This window comes from Montipora foliosa, chromosome 5 (assembly GCF_036669935.1).
Source record: "Montipora foliosa isolate CH-2021 chromosome 5, ASM3666993v2, whole genome shotgun sequence".
NCBI lineage: Eukaryota > Metazoa > Cnidaria > Anthozoa > Scleractinia > Acroporidae > Montipora > Montipora foliosa.
The window spans coordinates 39,549,715-39,570,377 of record NC_090873.1 but is presented as its reverse complement, the minus strand read 5'-3'; the positions used below and the strand labels follow the sequence as shown (position 1 = coordinate 39,570,377).

The window sequence follows — 20,663 nt, the reverse complement described above, 5'->3', positions numbered from 1 at the left end:
ATGGGGTGTTTATTGGTGACTCTTGTGCATAGCTGTTGCCAATTAATACTATATTGACTAAAAAAAATATTGGGTTTTCTATTTTCCTACATGGTCACATCCACAATGATTTTGGCGGCCAAAATACATGATATTTTTGACATTGTGTTTCGAATTTTACGAAAGCTCTTTTTTTTTTTTTAATGCGCTTTTCTTGCTCTAGCTAAACGCAGCAGTGCTCAGCCACTCACGACAGCCCGGAAATGCTAGACACATATGTTATTTTACCTTGTACTTATCGGTTATAACTGGCGAAAAACCTATCTGTTATGCATAAAAAGAAACATATTTAAAGTCAATTATGTTTCATGATATTTCCGAATTTGTTTTTTATTTCCTTTTATTATTACTGTTTGAGTAAGTGTAACCTTTCTGTTTTACATGTCGCCCTTTGGCAAAACTTAGAATTGACAACTAAGTGTCAAGCTAAATGCGATTTCAGCAGAGAAAATAAAAACGAAAACAGCCAACAGGAAAATGTATTTTTCCACTTGTTATTGGATACGCCAACTTCTATACCTAGCTGAAAAAAGATAAAGTTAAGCGTTTCATAGAAGAGGCATTATATCAAAGTGGTGCTCATACGAGGTGGTGGACAAGATGGACAGCATTGGAGGAATTTTCCTGCTTTGGCTGAGTGTTTTCTTCTTGATAATCCATAGCATCCAAGGTAACTATGATTCTCCTTACTTTAACCAGCCCGGTGAAATAGAGCACCGACAAATATATATGTAGTTGGCTTAACTGGGCTGCTCTTTTTTGGTTAAAGATAGATGAAATTCAATGTCACAGTATGTTGAAATAGCGATTATTGTATGACGATTTTATGAGAAAAAAAGATCATTGAACTTTATGGAACAACTTCAACAGTTCAGGTCCCTTACAAGCCTAAATTATTTTTGAAGCTTGTTTATGACTCTTTTTAGCTAATCCTGTGCAAAGTGCTTGAATGGAAGTTTATAGTTGACCGTAGAAATTGCGAGGGTTAATGTAAGCCTGTATAACGCTTTGGAGGAATACTTAAAAACATGTGCACTTTAACACCACTTAGACAAATGAGAACCTTGACGTTTTTCATTTGGAGTCTCAAAAACATTCATTTCGTAATTTTTCCTCAATTTAAGGTCTGCGGCTTGCTCTTTTGGTATATCAAGACTTATGGCAGTTTTTTTTGGGATAGTTACAAGTTGCATCACGAAAATCTCCCTACAATTAAAAAAAAAAGGATCTCTTCTTTAATTGCAAAATTGTTTGTGTCTTTTTGCTTGTATTATTAGAGACTGTCGTTCTCGAACGATGGCAACTCGCGCTGCCTGTGAACTTTGCTTTGAGAGAAGAGTAGTGCCTTTTTTGAGTTGGTGCTCACAGTGTACAGGATTTCATGAATATGAACAGGATTTCATGAATATGAAATTATGAATTTACCAGCACTTGCTCAATGTAATTGAAGAACACATTCCCTCCACTGAACTCAAATTCGTTGAGTTTCAGACAGAGACACACCCCTTTTCACAAACAGCACGACTTGCATTTCTTAACCAACACCAAATGTTAGTTATAACTGAGCATGATTCTGTCAAAAGGAAAAAGACGGTGTTCGAAAGCTGTGAGGGTCAACTAATTTCCTAGCAAGTAGGGTGTTTTAATTAGATAGTATCCAAATCCATATCAAACTCTTTAGATGCTATTATTTAACTTGTCTTTTAATTCTATGTTCATAATGCAATTCGCCTCTACACGTTCTCTTACTATTGTTGTTAAAAAGGGGTGGGGTTGGGAAGGGTATTATTGTCAGCTCGATGATTAGCCAGTTGGAGTTGTTATCCTCACGTCACTGATAAAGATGGTAGGATTTCATTAAGGCACAAAGAAAACACTTTATAATGTTTGCCTTAAGGGCATTCCGTGAATTTCCATGCCTAAGCCATCTACTAGATTGGCAACAACAACAAAAAAGTTCTTTAGCAACTTCTTATCTTCTTACGTCTTGAAAGTCGCTCTTTTGTCGGCCATCCCCCATGTACGACCTGCAATTGACACGCATGGGCTAATATTTAACAATTATCCTCTGAAATCGCGCGGAATATCGCCTGATACTCAGCTTACGTATATCGCAGGATATCTGTTGAATACGCACGACGAATATTGAGCGCGCTATGACCATATTTGGACATTGCCACAGTGTTTTGAACAATAAAAATTGATATAAAGCTGCCTTCTTAGTCTACCGGATTTCATGGACATGAAATAATGCATTAACACACTTGGCAAATGCCATGGAAGGAAATAATTTTCTCGCAGAACACAAATCCATTGGGTTTCACACAGACACGCCCCTGTTCACAAACAGCACGCCTTGAGTTTCTTAGAAAACACCAAATGATGCTTACAACCGAAGCATAGTTCTGCCAAAAGGAAGAAAAACGGTGTTCGAAAGCTGTTAGGGCCAATTAATTTGCTAGACAGTAGGGTATTTTAATTAAATATATATAGTATCCAAATCGCTTTTTCCTTTGGGGCTGCCTAGATTTTTCAGGTGTTTATCCGAGACAGTTGCTTCCATTGTCCAGATAAGTGCAAAAATCAATTATTCCTTACGTTAAAAAGTCTAGTGAGTTCAATTAAAGAGGGCGTTGATTGGAGAGTCGTGTGTGCATCTTAAGACTGTATGGATTATTTCTACGTCGATCAATGAGAATATATATATATTTTTTACTTTGCTTCTTTTCCTTTTTCGTGTGCGCCCTCTTTCCAGAGGGAAATAATGTTAATTGCACGAATTAACATGACTTTATGCACGGTTTACAGTGCGACGCGCCTTACCATGGCCACCCAACAAACTTTCACATTTGAAATTACGTGTAAGTACGTCAACTCAAACAACTCATTCAACGGTGTTCAACTTACTACCGTGCGAACTTTGCAAGTAGGGGCGACTGACAATCAAATTCGCACATCCTGATTGGCGTAACAGTTTTAAAAAACATTGTTAGGTGGCCACGGTAAGGCACGTCCCACTGTAAAACTATCCGGAGAAAGTAGATCTTAGTAAGTAGTCTTGGATTCCAAAAAGAAAATTGGGGGTAACCATGCATTTTTGCGAGATAATTAAGCTTCAATTTGAGAAAGAACGCCAAACATTGCTTTGTATTTTAAAGCTTTTTACAATAATATTGTTTAAGAATTATCTTTGAAAAATGCGTGGCTACCTCTAATTTTCCTGTTGGATAACACTTGTTAAGATCTACACTTCCTGCATAATCATAAACCGGGCCAAAAATATCTTTGAATTAGTAGGCACCGTCCTTAAATTAAGCGAAGAAATCCTTGCGAGAAGCCGAGGAAGGACCAACGTTTACAAGTTGACATTCATTTTAATCTTGGCTACGCGCAACCACAAACACGTAAGAATGGTTTCTGTTAGCTAAAGTAGCCGTTTTAAATCAAATTTTTGTTCGCCATCGGTAAACAGATCTCCTTTGCTTTCCAGATTTTTACTAATGTGCAATCCATCGCAATATACCCCTTTAAGATAGAGAGCCAGGTACATGCCTAAAAAAATCTACATTTAAAAGAAGAGAGGTGAGTATTGTCGGCCCCGTTTCACGGTGATAATGTTGTCTTTATTCTTCAGGGACCGAGAATGGAAAAATTTTTATGCAGATGGCAGGCAACGATAACTATCAGTGCAAGTACGCGTATTTCAGTCGACCTTTCCCTAACAGTTACCAACCTGTCCGCGTGTTTACGTCAGTTAATCACGGAAACAATTCAGCTCAAGTCCACGATTCCGTTCTTGCATGGGTCGAAGACGTTTCCACAACCCGTTTCAAGGCGTGTATTGTGGCAGGCGGTCAAGGATCCGGTGCAAACAGCACCATCGATTGGCTCGCTTTTCAAGGCTACCAGCCAGGTGTACAACATGGACAAGCAAGATTCGCCCTTTTTACAACCGGAACAAAATGCACCCGAGTGACTTTCTCTCAGGTAAACTGTAAAGTGTGTGCTTTAATCAAATTTCATCTAAATTCTATGTTAAAACTGTATTCATTAGATTGAAGTTGCGGTTTGTAGCAAATTTCTCATGGTGAAAAATCCCTTGATGCTTGTTGGTGGAATTTGTTTAGCGACATTTCAACGCGGTGATGATGATGATAATGATGCTGACTATTATTATTATTATTATTATTATTATTATTATTATTATTATTATTCCCCCTTTTTTTAAAAAAGTTATTTCAGAATAGCAGCATAGCACACCTTCAGCCCGTCGGAGACTGTCGTTCACAGGCCTGGTCACTAAAATCGAAGCAGCAAAATAGGCTATTTGCACACATCTATTCACTTATTTTTCTCTATAGGTTTTTTCAACGAAACCTGAAATCCAAGCTACTATTCAACACGGAAACCTTGATCAAAGGAAGGATGCAATGAACGTTTGGATCGAAAGTATTTTCAGGACGCACTTCGTGGTTTGCTTAAGAGAGTCAAGAACATTTGATGGGCCTCATAGCAATCTCCTTGTGGTAAGTAAAGAGAAAAATTATTCAAACATTTATAAAAACTCAAAGAGAGAAAGATAAAGTGACAGTACAAAATTGAATGCAATTTCAAGTCCATGCTAAGGTAAGGGCGCATTTATTTTTTGTCAGAACTGGCTGGCCAGGCCAGTCAGTTTGCAAGGAAAATGCAACAATTTGAAGAAAAGCTTGAATGCATGATAATCCCTCGCATTCTTCCGGAGGAGTATATACCATTTTCGAAGTGGGTGAATTTGACGGCGTTGAAAAGTTAGTCTTTCCAAATGCCTGATCTGGCCAGTCAGTTCTGTCAAATGGAAAGCGCCCTAAGAGTTATAGGTTTGCTAGATTTCCTGGGCAAGCTGTGCAATGAATTATCAGATGGGACCTGTCTCTTTAGTCACATAATAGAATTATACGTTCTTATATGAAACAATCTTAACGATTATGCAACCAAAGAAGAAAACGTAACTTGCTGAAACGATCACGACAGGAAGCCTAAACATAATGGAACTGGGAAGTAGGAAATCCATTAATCCCTTTTGGGGTAAAAAAAAAATAATAATAATAATAATGAAAATAATAATAATAATAAAATGATAATGATAATGATAATGATAATGATAATGATAATGATAATGATAATGATAATGATAATGATAATGATAATGATAATGATAATGATAATGATAATAAATCCAGACCTATTAATATTAAAAGTGGCATATTACAAGGAGATTCCTTGTCACCACTCCTATTTTGAATGGCTCTTGCACCCTTGAGCCCACTTCTGCAAGAAAGTGGCTGCGAATATGAAATATGAAATATGAAATCCAGGGTCAAAAAATCAACCATCTTTTCTTCATGGATGATTTGAAAACCTATTCCAAAGATGACAGCCAACAGGCTGGCTTTCGTACAGTTGTTAAGATAGAATTTGGATTGGAAAAATGTGCAAAAGCAACTTTTAAAAGAGGAAAGCTTACGAAAACATCAGACCTACAGATTGAAATTAACATATCCATCAGAGAACTAGATCAGGAGGAGGCCTGCAAGTAACTAGGAGTAAATGAAGGCGATGGAATACAGCATGCCGCTATGAAGGAGAAAGTGAGGAAAGAATACTACCGCAGAGTAAGACTAGTATTGAAAAGTGAACTGAACGCTGTCAACAGATTTGAAGCTATCAATACCCTAGCTGTGCCCGTTGTCACCTACAGTTTCAATATTATAAAATGGAAAATGAGTGAGATTGAGAGCCTGGACACAAAAACTCGGAAGCTACTTACCATCCACAGAATGCACCACCCGAAGGCAGACGTGAACAGAATCTCCTCAGGAGAATTGGAGGAAGAGGCTTGACCAAGTTAGAAACGGCGTACAAATCTACTACAATAGGGCTGGAAACATATCTGAGAAACACTGATGATGCTCTGCTCCAACCAATGCTTCAACATGAGACCCAAATGAAGCTTTACTCCATCCAAAAAGAGGCAGAGAAATTCAAAAGAGAATTTGATGTACCAAACCTCGAGAGGGAAGCAAATGAACGAATTACTAAGTTTGCTAAGAAAGTAAAACAGAAGGTAAAACATCAGGCCCAAGAAATAGAAATGAAGCAGTGGGAAGAAAAAGAACTGCACGGAAGATACCCCAAAAGATTAAGGGAAGCAGATGTTGATGGGTATAAAACCAACCAGAGGCTCAGAAGTACGGGACTGAAAGCTGAGACAGAGGGACTGATAATTGCAGCCCAGGACCAAAGCCTCCCTACCAAGTACTATTTTGCAAAGATTTTTAAAGACGGCAGCAATCCACTATGCAGAATATGTCACAAGCACGAAGAAACGATAGATCATATCATATCTGGCTGTCCCGAACTTGCGAACTGGTTATCTAGAGAGGCACAATAAGACAGCTGCATATATTCATTGGAAGGCATGCCAGCTTTACTATGTTGAAGTCCCAGACAGGTGGTATGAACACAAGCCCGAGACAGTTACCGAAAACGAAGAAATCACAATTCTCTGGGATATGCAGATACATACTGATAGGGAACTGTCAGCGAATAAGCCTGATATAGTGATCAAAGACCATGCTGACCGATGTTGCAAACTTATAGATCTATCAGTACCAGCCGACAAAAACACCTCAACCAAAGTCATTGAAAAGCTTTCAAAGTACAAAGATCTCGAGATCGAAATCGCGCCGTCGGAGAATGTGGGGATTGAGAACAGAGACTGTGCCGGTTATTGTTGGTGCGCTGGGACTTATTAGAGAGGGAATGGACCAGAACTTAGGAAAGATCCCTGGAACCAGCAACATTAATGAGCTGCAAAAGATCGTCCTCCTAGGAACGGCGCGCATACTGAGAAGGTTTCTGTCCATCGAATAAAAAAGTCCCCTGGTACCTCAGGACCAAGGATTGGCCCCGGTTCATGGAGACTGAAAGAAGCAATTAATAGCACTGTAAACTATAATAATAATAATAATTATAATAATAATAATAATAATAATAATACGTATTATTAAATGCTAAACATGCTATTTGCTATCTGCAATGTTATTCAGAAGAGGAACAACTGCAAAGACTAATGACAATATTTTTCAGTTGCTACAATATCTCTTAATGAAAAGGTCATGCAATACACACAATCGCTTGAGGAAATAATTACCCTGCTGTCGGCGACCTCTGGGACCAGCGTGGTATGCAATAGCTTACATTTTTTTAAAAACGTATTTCCTTCTCTTTTCAGAACTGGATGGCATACAAACATTATCCAACGCTCTGGAAAGTTAAGGAGTCGTCCAAGATCTTGTTTCCTAACTATGAGATACCATTAGCTCAGGACAATTACGCGTTATGTAAGGTACGTTCTTTGTGCGGCAAGAGGTATTGGTGATTGTATAGGGAAAAAAACTGTGAAGTGACAAAAGCGTTCATTGGATAAAAAAGGGTCATATAGTAAAGCGAAGCAGCTCCAAGAAGGGCGGCTATTGCAGCAGCGTCTATTGTTTTTGTCTGGTTTCACATCTACCTCTACATGTGTCAGGTTAAGGTAGTAAGAAAACCAGCCCTTATGACAGATGCTACTCATCGCTCCAAATGCTGTCCAGTCTACTTACTGTACTGTCTGTTAGACAGAGTTAAATCTATAAGTGTCCCTATTGGAAATGAAGGGTTAAACAAAGGTCGTTAATTTAATCTTTCAGATTATCAACTTTACCGGACCATTCTATGAACCACCAAACGTACTTACAACAGCAGTCAAGGGAATTAAAAACAACTCCAATCCACTCTGGGCCGTCAAGGGTCCGTTAATCTCCTGGGTGGAGGTAAGATCCTCTATTATCACAAAATTACAGAAATTTACCCTTGAAATAATTAAGCAATTTACTTTACTTTAAATATTAATGTTTGAAAAGCCATTAGTCATCATGATAATATAATGTGTTACAAAACGTTGTAAAAATGTTGTTTATATATAGATAAAAAATAGTCTGGAAGCTGAATTTCTCAAACTCAGAACCGACTACAAATTTTACTCTGAAGAAGGCTGCAGTTGCAACCGAAAATTCGGTTTTAAACTATTTTTATCTATCTAAAACCAAATTTTTAAAATCAGATCAGATACAACGTTTTTTAACAGCCAAGAGCATCAAAAACAACTCCAATCCACTCTGGGCCGTAAAGGGTCCGTTTATATCCTTGGTGGACGTAAGATCCTTTTCTATCATAAAATCCCAGATCTTCACATAATTAAGCAATTTATTCTACTTTACTTTAAATATTAATTAATTTTTATTTTTATTTTTGGTTTTTGAGGATCGATACACCATAAACTTTTGTAAGATTTTGGTTTGCTGCATTAAGTCACTTTGCTTCAAACGTTATTATGCAGGAGATGAACCACACTCATTTTCGTGTGTGCATCAAAGACTATGCTGGGATTGATGGCCAGAGAGACAATTTGGAAGTTCATTATGTGGTTACCGGAGGTAAATAGTGCGACTGTAACGTTTCGAAGAGTTTTCCTCGATTTGCTTCTTAAAGGAGAACACTAGTACTTTGATATAGTATGACCGCAAAGACTCAGCTGGATGTCCCCTTTGTCTGAGATGAAAATTATAATTAAAATGATCTCTCTATTGACTCCAGAAACAAACGTTCCGGGCAATGATAGAACTGAACTAAATAGGGAACATAAATAAAATAATGGAATTAGATACTAAACATAGTTAAAAAGACATCTATTCTTAAAGAAACGTTTGAAATGTTATGTTCTATTATGTGAGGGTATAATATGAGTAACCTCTACTCCTGTACGACCTGGTATTACAAGGTTAGCGCTCACATAGCCATTTCATAGATTCCTATCTGATATTTCTAAAAGGTGTTCAACTGATGTCATCACCTTAAGAGACGTACTTATCATAACTAAATGTTGCAGCAACCCCACTTACTAAAATGCCTTAAGTGAAAACAGAGGACTGAAGAAATAATGAAGGTAATCTAAATTTTTACCCCCTCTTCTTGAACACTCTCAATATGTGCATACGCCTTCCTGCCTTACTAAGCAGATTATCGACACGCTGGTCCCAGTTTCAGCCGTGTAGAGTTAATTACACACATTTAGATATGGTAGCGTTGTTTTACGTGACTGTAGGGGGATTTGTTAATTTTCTTTGTTCTTGTTTTGGTGTTTTTAAGATTATGATCCTTGCAACAATGCAAGCTGCAAGTATCACAGCAAACCAGTGGCGTTATCTCCCCAACGGTGCGATTGCGTCTGTGAAAGCAGCTGTCCATCTTATCAAGAAGAGATGTGTGCTTCTAATGGTCTTACATTCAGAAACTTGTGCTTGCTGCAGAAAGAGATTTGCGAGACGCAGGCAAACTACACCCACTATCACCCTGGAAGTTGTGCAGGTACATATGCGTCTTTAGGTTTTATGAGCTGGAGCTAGGTAACGTGCAAGGACGACTGTACATCCTAAATCTCGAAAAAAACTTCCTTTTAAATGAAGCTTAAGATGACTAAAGGATTCAAGAATAAAGTCAGGAAATTTCAAGAGTTACTACTACTACTACTACTACTACTACTACTACTACTACTGCTACTGCTACTGCTACTGCTACTGCTACTGCTACTGCTACTGCTACTGCTACTGCTACTGCTACTGCTACTGCTACTGCTACTGCTACTGCTACTGCTACTGCTACTGCTACTGCTACTGCTACTGCTACTGCTACTGCTACTACTACTACTACTACTACTACTGCTACTACTCAACTACTATTACTGCCTGGAGGGTTAGTGAACAAAAAAAGGTTTTCGAATTGTCCGCTTTCCGGTTACTGCTTAATTGAATATTTTTCTTCGTTTTCCCTCCGTAGAAAAATTCATTGCCTCGCTAGTGAATTCCATAGTAAATCTCACGCAAAAAAAACGATATCGCATGAATCACAAAGCCACGAGTGCAATATCGGTTTTTCAAGCGAAATTTACTATAGAATTCACTAAGTTGGCAATGAATTTTTCTTGAGTCGCATGAGTTTTAAAAGACAACAAGTACATCCTGAGCGAGCGAATGGAAAATGTAAAAAACATTTCAGAATCAACTGTCAGTAGCCAGCGAATAGCAATCACGCTAAAATTAGAAACCGTCGGGAAAATTTGTCAGTTTAAGGTCAAAAAAGAGTTTTACTGATGTACATTATTCCAGTTTATCTCTGAAAACGAGATCATCTACATTTTGATGTATTTCATTGAAATACGCCAGGTTGGCTTGGAACAAGAATCGGCAAAAACGGCAATGCAACCAAGAAAGGACGAACTTCAAACAAGGTCGGCTCCAACGCTTAAATAACGTTTAGGTGCTTTAAACAACTTTTCGAAAACACAACCTAATAAAATTTCCCCCTAATTTTACCAGAGCTCATTGCGATTACGGGTTTATAACATAAGGGCAAAATTTGCTTGTCACTGCCGAGGCACATCGAAAACTAGTTTGGAAAAGGGATTAAAAGGCACTTGTTCGTTCGCATTTTAGAGCAAAACAAACAAAAAAAACCAACTTTTTCTTTTTGTCCAAAAGAGTACAGATAATTGCTTTTTAATTCCAGTTGACAATAAATTAAAGTTCGATTTTCATTCCTGAACAAAGAAAAAAAAAACGATTAAACCACTTATTTGAAAATAACAAACGGTTTAGTGCTTAAGGAAACAAAAAATTGTGGAGTGACGTCTTGCACTAAGTATGAGCTATTACTGGTATTCTGTTTTGTCGTTGTAGTTCTCTTTCGCTCTCCTTTCGTTTCTGTTCTAGTGATAGGTCCTCCAGGCATCATGTAACCTTATCAGAGCTTCTGAAGATATGCCAAAAATTGCAATATAGAGAAAAAGGCAGTCCTAAGCAAATTAAAAATAAACACTCAGCTTTAAGTTCATATCCCTCCAATGCTTGCCTTGAATAACTGCGTAGCCGCCAGTGTGAACCACAGCTATTACACTGGACGAAAAAATGGATTTACGAGGGTAACCAAAGTACAGCAAAAGTGTAGCAAATACCACATTTGCAGAAATTTGCTCAAATTTGCTGAAGAGCAAAGATTGATATTGCACTAGATTTGCCACCGATAGCAACGGTGGTAAATGCGACATTTGTTTAGGATTTGCTCCTGTGTGCAAAGGTAACATGTGCGTGCAAATTTGGGGGTTATTTACATACTGATCAAATGTGGATGAAAATGTGTTCCTTTGAACTGTCTTTACACATGACGCAAATTAGCGCGCAAATTTGCTGTTTCGCACACCTTTTGCTCCTGTTGTAAAAACGTGTAAACTCATTATTTTAAGCAAGTTAAAGCAGGGTTGGAAATGTGAGCGAAATGTTAAAGTTGAGCAGTGTTTGCTTATGGTAGTAAAGGTGATCAAAGTCTTATTTTATTGATCATGTTTGCACATATTGGAAATTGCAGGCAAATGTTTATCATTGAACCAGATTGTTTTATATAGCAAATGTGAACAAACTCTTAGTATTAAACACGTTTGCTCACGCAGCAAATGTTGTCAAAACACTTATTTTGAACAATTGTTCCTGGGTGGCAAATTTGATCAAACTCTAAATTTTGGGAAATTATGCTTGGGGCAGCAAATGTGGTCAAAACCTAAGTCTTGAACAAGTTTGCTCGGGGGCAGCAAATTTGATCGAACTCTTACTATTCAGCATGTTTGCTCACGTAGTAAATATAAACACAGTTCAAGTTTTAAGCGAGTTTGCTTGGGCAGCAAAATGTGTAAAACTCTTACTATTTACCGGGTTTGCTTAGGTATAGCAAATAAAATTAAAGTCCAACTTTTGAACAAGTTCACTTGAGGCGGCAAAATGTGATAAAACTTTCAATATTGAGCATGTTTGCCCCGATAGCAAATGATTTTATAATGAAAGTCCAAGTTTTAAACAAGATTGCTACTTAAACACATCAAAGAGAACCAGTGACATTCCATTTTATATGTTCAAATGATTTTTAATTCATTCTATAAAGCAAATTTACCGTGAACGTAATTATCTACTAAAAACTGGGGGTAAAACAATAACAAAATTAATTACAAATTGTATACACATAATTATACTATATATACACCAATCAGATCTTTTAATAGCCTACATGTATAAGAGAAATATTCATTCTCTAACATATTTTGAATTGGCTTTTTCAGAGTTGCCTCAAACCTGTTTCAAAAAGAAGCCTTTTAGGTTTGTGGAACTCAGAAATCGCCTATTTAACCCCTTCACTCTTTGACCAATTTAATTAATTGTGACAAGACAATTTTTTCACTCAAACTGTTAAATTTGAGGATGAAATCCTGTTAGTGTAACGTTATCATTCAAATGCAACCCGTTTTGGCAGACCTCTTGCTTAGTATTATTTCTTGGGACTTTACATAAAGGAATTTTAATTCTGGGGGAGTTCCTCCTCTATTAGGAGTGAAAGGGCTAATTCTTTCTAGCAGTTTATAATTCTCTTAAATATAACAAATGGGTTAACAGCATTTTAACAACAACTAATTTAGATAGCTAGTAAAGTGGCATTAAAGGAAAAATATATGTATATTAATGTTCGAAAAAGGTGAAATTACACTAATGAAAATCATGGAAATTTTCAGCATCCAAGTCAGAAATAAGCAGATTTAAACAAGGCAGCTCAAGAAATCACCACTCAAAAGTATTCCAAATTGCAATAATATACTTGTCATTGCACAGTAGTTGCTCATGGTATAAGTAATACCTTTGGTTTTATACCGTATACCTACAATCATGGACAGAAGTTGTTGAGACACATGAAAATTACCAACCTTTTTCTTTGGTGTAAATTCTGCTTTCTCCCCTCGTGAAAGGTAGCCTCTCCTTTCCCCTTTTTCAATGTTATAAACAACTTAACATCCAAGAAGCCTTTTGCAACATTGTTTGGGGGAGAGGGGGTGACCACAGATGAAAAAGATGTTTTCATTTGAATACAAAATTCTATTGTTTGTTCGAAAGTGTTAGTTTTGCTAAATTAATTATCTCAACATCTCTGGCCGCGATTGTAGTATTTATACATTTCAATCGAACCTAAAAATGTACTGCTGCCTCTCATTGTTCCCCGTCGCTGAGGCCATTTTCTGCATGGTTAGACCTACCGGTACTTTACAAGTTACATCGAACTGTATGAGGTGTGCTACCCGCCAGTTCAGATGGAAAATACTACAAATTAGTATACTATAACAAAAATTAACTGCATGGTTAGACCTACTTTACAAGTTACATCTAACTGTTTGAGGTGTGCCACCCACCAGTTCAGATGGAAAATACTACAAATTAGTATACTATAACAAATAATTATTAATTGCATGGTTAGACCTACTTTACAAGTTACATCTAACTGTTTGAGGTATGCCACCCGCCAGTTCAGATGGAAAATACTACAAATTAGTATACTATAACAAATTAATTGCATGGTTAGACCTACTTTACAAGTTACATCTAACTGTTTGAGGTGTGCCACCCGCCAGTTCAGATGGAAAATACTACAAATTAGTATACTATAACAAATTAATTGCATGGTTAGACCTACTTTACAAGTTACATCTAACTGTTTGAGGTGTGCCACCTGCCAGTTCAGATGGAAAATACTACAAATTAGTACACTATAACAAAAATTAACTGCATGGTTACCCTACTTTACAAGTTACATCTAACTGTTTGAGGTGTGCCACCCGCCAGTTCAGATGGAAAATACTACAAATTAGTATACTATAACACATTAATTGCATGGTTAGACCTACTTTACAAGTTACATCGAACTGTATGAGGTGTGCTACCTGCCAGTTCAGATGGAAAATACTACAGATTAGTATACTATAACAAATTACCCAACTAGTGGACTAATGCAAATCCTGCATTTTGATTGGCTACGCTACTAGAGGACTATTAGTAATAGTCCTCGAGTAGCAAAAAGCCTGACACTTTCTTTCGTTTTATTCCCTAATAAATATTTCTTGCATTTGATTTTCTAACTTTGCTATTGCCTTTTCTGTCCGACTAGTTGGGTTAAACCAAAACAATTAGACCCTTCGCCCTCAAGGGCCACGGGTCAATAGCCCATTTGGCTTCGCCTCATGGGCTATTGACCCGTAGCCCTTGTGGGCTACGGGTCTACGGGTCTAATTGTTAAATAACTCCATGGTTAGACCTACTTTACAAGGTACATCGAACTGTATGCAGTGTGCTACCCGGCAGTTCAGATGATGGTACTTATGTTACATTGATCTTTCAATCATTGCTGCCATGTGCAGATATGTCTATTGGAAAGATATCACTTATACTTATGTTACTGCTTAAGATTGATGTCTCAGACTTAAAGGATAGTGAAACCTTTCTTGATTTTACAATGTAGTCAAAAATTATTGAGAAACTGTTCTTGTGTTAACAGAGGAAGTCACTGATTGTTGCACTGAAGATCTCTTGCTTGCGTTTAACCTGTTCAATGTGAAGGCATTCAACTCTGCTATAATTGCCTGATGTCTGAAAGAATTCACTTGAAACAGTTAATGTCATAAGATTACATGTAATTTCATAAGGTGACTATCCAGAATCAAAATAAAACCTCTACCCTCCCAAGTATTGACATAAAGACATTAATCTACATTTGCATCACAATTCACAATCAGAGGACTGTCTGCTTCTTGCATCTCAAGAAATTCCCTCCAATTAAATTTCAATGCACAATTTCCTTCAGCACTGCATCTTGTGGTTGAGGTACATGTAGGCCCTAGAAAATATTCACACCCAGTCAATCAATCAATCAATCAATGCATAGCTTCATGTACATTTCAATGAATGATGTAACACAACACTTTGCCATTCATAAGCAATCCTCTGGTGTAAATGAAACTGAATAATGAAGCTAAAGGAATTGCAAACTTATCTGGAAGCCTGTGACAGCATTCCACAAGTGTCCACATTTCCAAATTGATCATTTTGTGCATGTGATTAAATTAATAATAATTATTGATTTTTAGTTTTTCATGATTTTTTAAAGGAATTAGTGTTTGAGGGCTACAACTCAAAACAACTTTGGTATATCACCTATAAATTGCCCTTCTTTTCTTGGGTTCCTGGCCATAAAGTACTAAAAGCATGATATTGTGAGTTTTACCATATCCAATTAAAACAGTGGAGGAATCATTGAGAAAACTGCATGAGAAATAAAAATTCCCCAGGATGTCCTTTTTGTATTGTTACTGTATGAACTAGACGAAGAACTGTGATGCGTACTTTGTCTAGTTCAAACAGTAACAACAAAAAAGGACATCCTGAGGAATTTTTATTCCTCAAAACTTTTGTTTTAAATTTTAGAGAGCCAGTTCTACAGTACATGTACATGTATGGTAGGTTTATAATCTTTCATGAGAAATTCTAGTAATTTTTATGCAATGCTTTTGAGTAGTCTACTTGTACCATGGAATACCACAAAAGACAATTGGATTTTTTTGTAAAGGCTTGCATACACCTGTACATGTACATGCAAACAAAATACTTAAGTGACAAATACCATGTGACAAAGCTACATGCAAGGCTGCTGCCTAACGGTCACCTGAGGTGCCTTATTTGCGAGCGCAGGCGACCAAATTTCTGAACAAGTAGCTTGAATGTGTGCCTCACTTGATTCATCACCACTTTCTTGTAAATATGATCCCCGCTGGAATTAATTAATTCTAGGCTCTTGAAAAAATGACTTAGGCTACTAACTTTTAATGTTGGAACCCTGGTGAAAATCTTCAAAGGATCTTTAAGATCTTCAAAGATCGTCATAAAGATCTTCAAGGATCCTAATAAAGATCTTAGAAAAGATCCTCAAAATTCCTTGCAAAGATCCTCAAGGATCTCGGCCAAGATCCTTAAAGATCCCCAAGGATCTTGCCAAGATCCTTGAGGATCCTCAAGAATCTTGCCAAAGATCCTTGAGGATCTTTAAGGATCTTCAAGGATTTTAAAAGATCTTTTGAGGATCTTGTTAAGATCTTTGTGGATCTTTCCTGAATGTTACCAAGGAATTAAAAAAAAATCCTCAAGGATCTTTATTATTTTAAAAGATCCTTTGAGGATCTTGTTAAGATCTTTGTAGATCTTTATGAATCTTACCAAAGATCTGTAAGGATCTTCAATAATCTTACCAAAGATCTTCAAAGATCCTAATCTATCCTTGAGGATCTTGTCAAGATCTTTGTGATTATTTTGGGTATATTCAGTATTCTTACCAATGATCTTCAAGGATGTTTGTGGCTCCATTCAAGAACCAAGATTACTGCCAATTACGGCTTTGATTCACCTCACGGTTAAGATAAGTGCCAGGATGTCATATGGAAAATCTGAAACATGCTAATTTAAAGTGAATTTGGAAATGGCCAATTCCTATTAACTACCGTGAACAACAACAACAACAACAACAATATGGCACAAACATCATTTAAACTTTCTTTATTTGCATAGATGTGTTTATCATTGTCAAAATCATAAAAAAAATGGAGATTAAAGATACAATAATGTAGGGCTGGAAACAAAAACCTAGTAAGTGACAATTTTTGGTCAATTTTTAGTTTTGCACAAAACTAGCCTAAATAGACCTTTTTCTGTTGTACATTTTGTTTTCCCAATACAAATCATGTGATAATACTCAGGAGGATTAGTCCTTGTTTTGCTCATTAAAAAGAGTGCATGCAAGCATGAATATGCCTCATTATCAATCCAATTTTGATCGGGGTTTATCCCCGTAAACGGGGCTGGCTGGATTTACATACAAAAGAAAAAAGAAAGGACCAATTAACCTCCTGAGTATTATGACATAATCTGTATTGGGAAAACAAAATGTACAAGCAAAAACAGTCTATTTTGCAAGTTGACTGGAAATGAACTTACATTGCCCTGGTATTGTTTTTATCCGATTTGAGCTTTTTTTCGAGAAATAAACTATGCAAAAATACTATTGGCTCCTCATTTGAAAGCAACGGAATCAGCAAAGCAACACCTACCTTTCATTGTTTGATTAAAATTTAATAGCACAAGCTTTATGCAACTGTATGCGTCGGTAGCTCATCCGAATGATGCGCACAGCGAAGTACACAGCAGCTTGGTGGTTTGAGCCACCGATCAGACTTATTATTTTTCTTTTGTTTGCACAGAGATGTTTCTCTCGTTTTTCTTTTCTTGATTTTCTCTGCGATTTTATCGATCTTTGTTAAATTTAAGTTACATGAGACATGCACAAAAAATTAAATAAATAACTCTGATCAGTGGCTCAAACCACCGACCTGTCGTGTACTTTGCTGTGCATATCATTCAGTTGAGCTATCGACACACAGTTATATTAGTTTATAAATGCCATTAAATTTTAATGGAACAATGAAAGGTAAGTGCCGCTTCTCTGATTCCATTGTTTTCAAACATGAAGCCAATGGTATTTTTGCATAGCTTATTTCTTGAAAATAAAGCTCAAATTGCATAAAAAATTACCAGAGCAATGTTCTTAAGTTCATTTCCAGTCAACCTGCAAAATTTGGGCTAGTTTTGAGCACTAAAAGTTGGCCAAACATTGTTACTTACTAGGTTTTTGCTTCCAGCCCTTCTATTACAGCAGCTGCAACCCCACACTAATTATTTTTTTCCCTCCATTGTGAACAAGTCATGTAAGTCATATATTTAATACTACAGTGACAATATTTGCTTGATAAAGGTACGGTAAAAGCCTGAATAAATTATTATACAGTGTAAGAACCAAGTTATTCCAAGCTACAGTCTGTAGGCTAAGGCTAGGCTACAGACTGTACTCAGGTTCTTAGAATAAAATAATGAGGTTTTGTCACTGGTGGGTATGGCCTATTTTGGGCCATTTCTGAAGTTTGTACAAAGCTTTGCATGATAAACAGAACAAAACTAAAGCAACATTAAAACAATGGTACTATCATTGCTGCTGGGAAAGCATGGTACTGGTAGAGCTTGTTATATTAAATTTGTGTATTCAGTGTTTGACTAAATTTCTCAAATAAGAATCCATTTCAAAATTGTAGGCTAAAATAGGACTGTCTTAGCCAAAACCGTTCTTACTTGTAAAAGTTCTTACATGTATATGTGGGTTCCTGTTTTATTTCTGTACACCGTCATTGCCATCACTGTAGTTGTTGCATAATAATACCTAACATAAGCTTAGCTTACAGGATTAGAGTAACTACAACATTTTTTTCGCTTTGTACCTAAGCTTGGTTTCCTCTGGACAATGCGATTTAAAGATACATAGTATTATAATTATTGTCTTTTTCCAACCTCTTCAAAAATTCAAGGCAGTGACAACTTGACTACAATGCTATAAAAAGTGCTCATTGCAGTGGTTTAATGGTGACTTGAGTACAACAGCAATGGAGTCTAAAACAAAAGAAGCATATATATATTTTTTAAATCTGGGTTCTCATTGCTTACATAACAGAATATCGTGGACTTTGGTCACCAATTACAGACCACTTATCATGAAATGTCATGCACCATATCCCAGAAGAAATCTCTGCACCCAATGGAAGTGTCAACATTTGGCTGTTTATGTAGGAACACTCAGATCAGACTCAATGTAACTAAATCAAGCGTTCTTTTGCGTTTTAAACCGGGATAATTAAATTCGATGTGAATGTCCATTTCGTTGGCTTTGCTTTTTGTCGGTTATTTTTCTGAAGGATTATGAAAACCTTCCACTACAAGCTTCGTTATTTGTAAACAGAAAGACACTTCACAAACGTTACAACGCCCGCACTTTGTATTAAGCTTATAAATTATAGAACATTACTAGCACTTTGATTTATAGGACAAAAGCCCCTGGAATTAGCATCAAAATTGTTTTATCCAACGCTTACCTTTTTAGGTGAGTTATTATCAGCAATTCCTTCCAGTGGACAAGCATTTTACATTGTAAAAGAACTAAAATATGATAAGGACTTGCAGTAAACCGAAAATCGAAATAACCGCCATCGATCTGTGGCTGGTGTGAGCCCGCAATTTTTGGTGCTGGCCTACTGCTGACCAGAGCGGCTCAAATCCAAGATGGCTGATCTTCAATGATGTTCGAGGGGATCGTTTAAGGGTTTTTCCCGCTGGTTCAAGAACAAACGCTATACTGAAAAGTGAAGGAAGTCATTCGAAGGTCATCAAGTGAAGCTTGCTTTGAGAAAGTTTAAGTTTTAGTAATCTCGGTGAAGTGAGACAGAACATGCGTCACCCATTGCTCCCACTTCACTTCCGTTTCCAAGTTTTGGACGATGGTTTTCTTCAAATTATAACTGGGATAGATGAGCTGACGGTCAGGTTACAATGTTTTCAGACTGGACATGCAACTTAATGTTAACTTCATTTGAAGTTAGTGCATGTAAATAAGTAAACGATCTCTTATAGAACAAACAATTGGTTTATTTGTATTTGATGCATTTTTTGGCTAGACAATGAAGTAATGATCCTTGTATAAACAAGAGCAATAGCACTTTCTTTAGTGATGTTTTGCGTTCCGGTTCTTGTCACTTAACCCATTGTCATTTAATAAAATTTTAATAAAATGATTCTTTTGTCAGAATATATTGATAAAATCTAATAAGGTATCGTGTAACATAACGCAATTGGGTTTTTGTTTCACTGATTTTTCTATTTATTGGTATAAATGAACTCCTTTACTCCTTTAGATTATTTCTCAGTTTCGACAGTCACAACCTTTAATAATCCTAAAAAGATCCTAATTCTTGAGACAAAAAAGGTACAGGACATTATTTAATTGAGGTATCAACAGGTTCTCCCTAAAGCTTTTGAAGACTCCCAAAAAAGATCCTTTAAAAAAATCCCAAAAAGATCTTTAAGATGAATCCCTTTAAAATCCTAATGGTGTTCAAGAACCCCCTTTAAAGATGCAATGGTAACTAATTTATTGCAATTACTGAGTTCCCCCAAACATCTGTCTTAGACCTTTAAGGATCTTTAAGGATCCTGATAGAAATCCCGTTAAGGTCCTCAAGAATTCCTTGAGGATCTTTCATAGATCCTAAGGAGATCCTTTGATTGATCCTCAAAGGATCTTTATAAAGATCCTAAAAGATCCTCGAGAATTGTTTGAGGATCTCTCAAGGATCCTAAAAAGATCCTTTGACTGTTCTTGAAAAGATCTTTATCAAGATCTGTGAAGATCCTCAAGGATGTCATGAAGATCTTTGAAAGATCTCTTTGATTAGATTACAAAGATCTTTCCAAAGATCTTTGAAAGATCCTTAAAGATTAATAGAGGATTTATCAAGGATCTTCAAAGATCTTAATAAAGATCTTTTCAAGATCAGTTAAAAGATCCTTTTAAGATCCTTGGAAGATCCTCAAAGAATTCTTGAGGATCTGTAAGGATCCATACCAAGATTTTGAAACTTACTCTCACTAGGATCTTTGTAAGATCCTCACAGGATCCTCACTGGCTCTTTGGGGATCTTTACAACTCCTAATTGCAATTGAAGATCTTTAAAGAACTTTCAAAGATCCTTCAAGGAT

The 20,663-nt window shown here is 36.7% G+C and overlaps 1 protein-coding gene across 1 annotated transcript in view; it reads left to right on the top strand.

Annotated features, from left to right (window-relative positions):
* The first annotated feature begins 531 nt into the window (after nt 1-531).
* Nucleotides 532-20,663, top strand: part of LOC138004091 (uncharacterized) — a 70,031-nt gene continuing 49,899 nt past the window's right edge. The window contains exons 1-7 of the mRNA XM_068850494.1: nt 532-709; nt 3,674-4,026; nt 4,401-4,565; nt 7,316-7,429; nt 7,773-7,895; nt 8,462-8,558; nt 9,271-9,489. Coding sequence (XP_068706595.1) covers nt 640-709; nt 3,674-4,026; nt 4,401-4,565; nt 7,316-7,429; nt 7,773-7,895; nt 8,462-8,558; nt 9,271-9,489 — 1,141 coding nt within the window. The 5' untranslated portion in view covers nt 532-639. The remainder of the gene's footprint in view (nt 710-3,673; nt 4,027-4,400; nt 4,566-7,315; nt 7,430-7,772; nt 7,896-8,461; nt 8,559-9,270; nt 9,490-20,663) is intronic.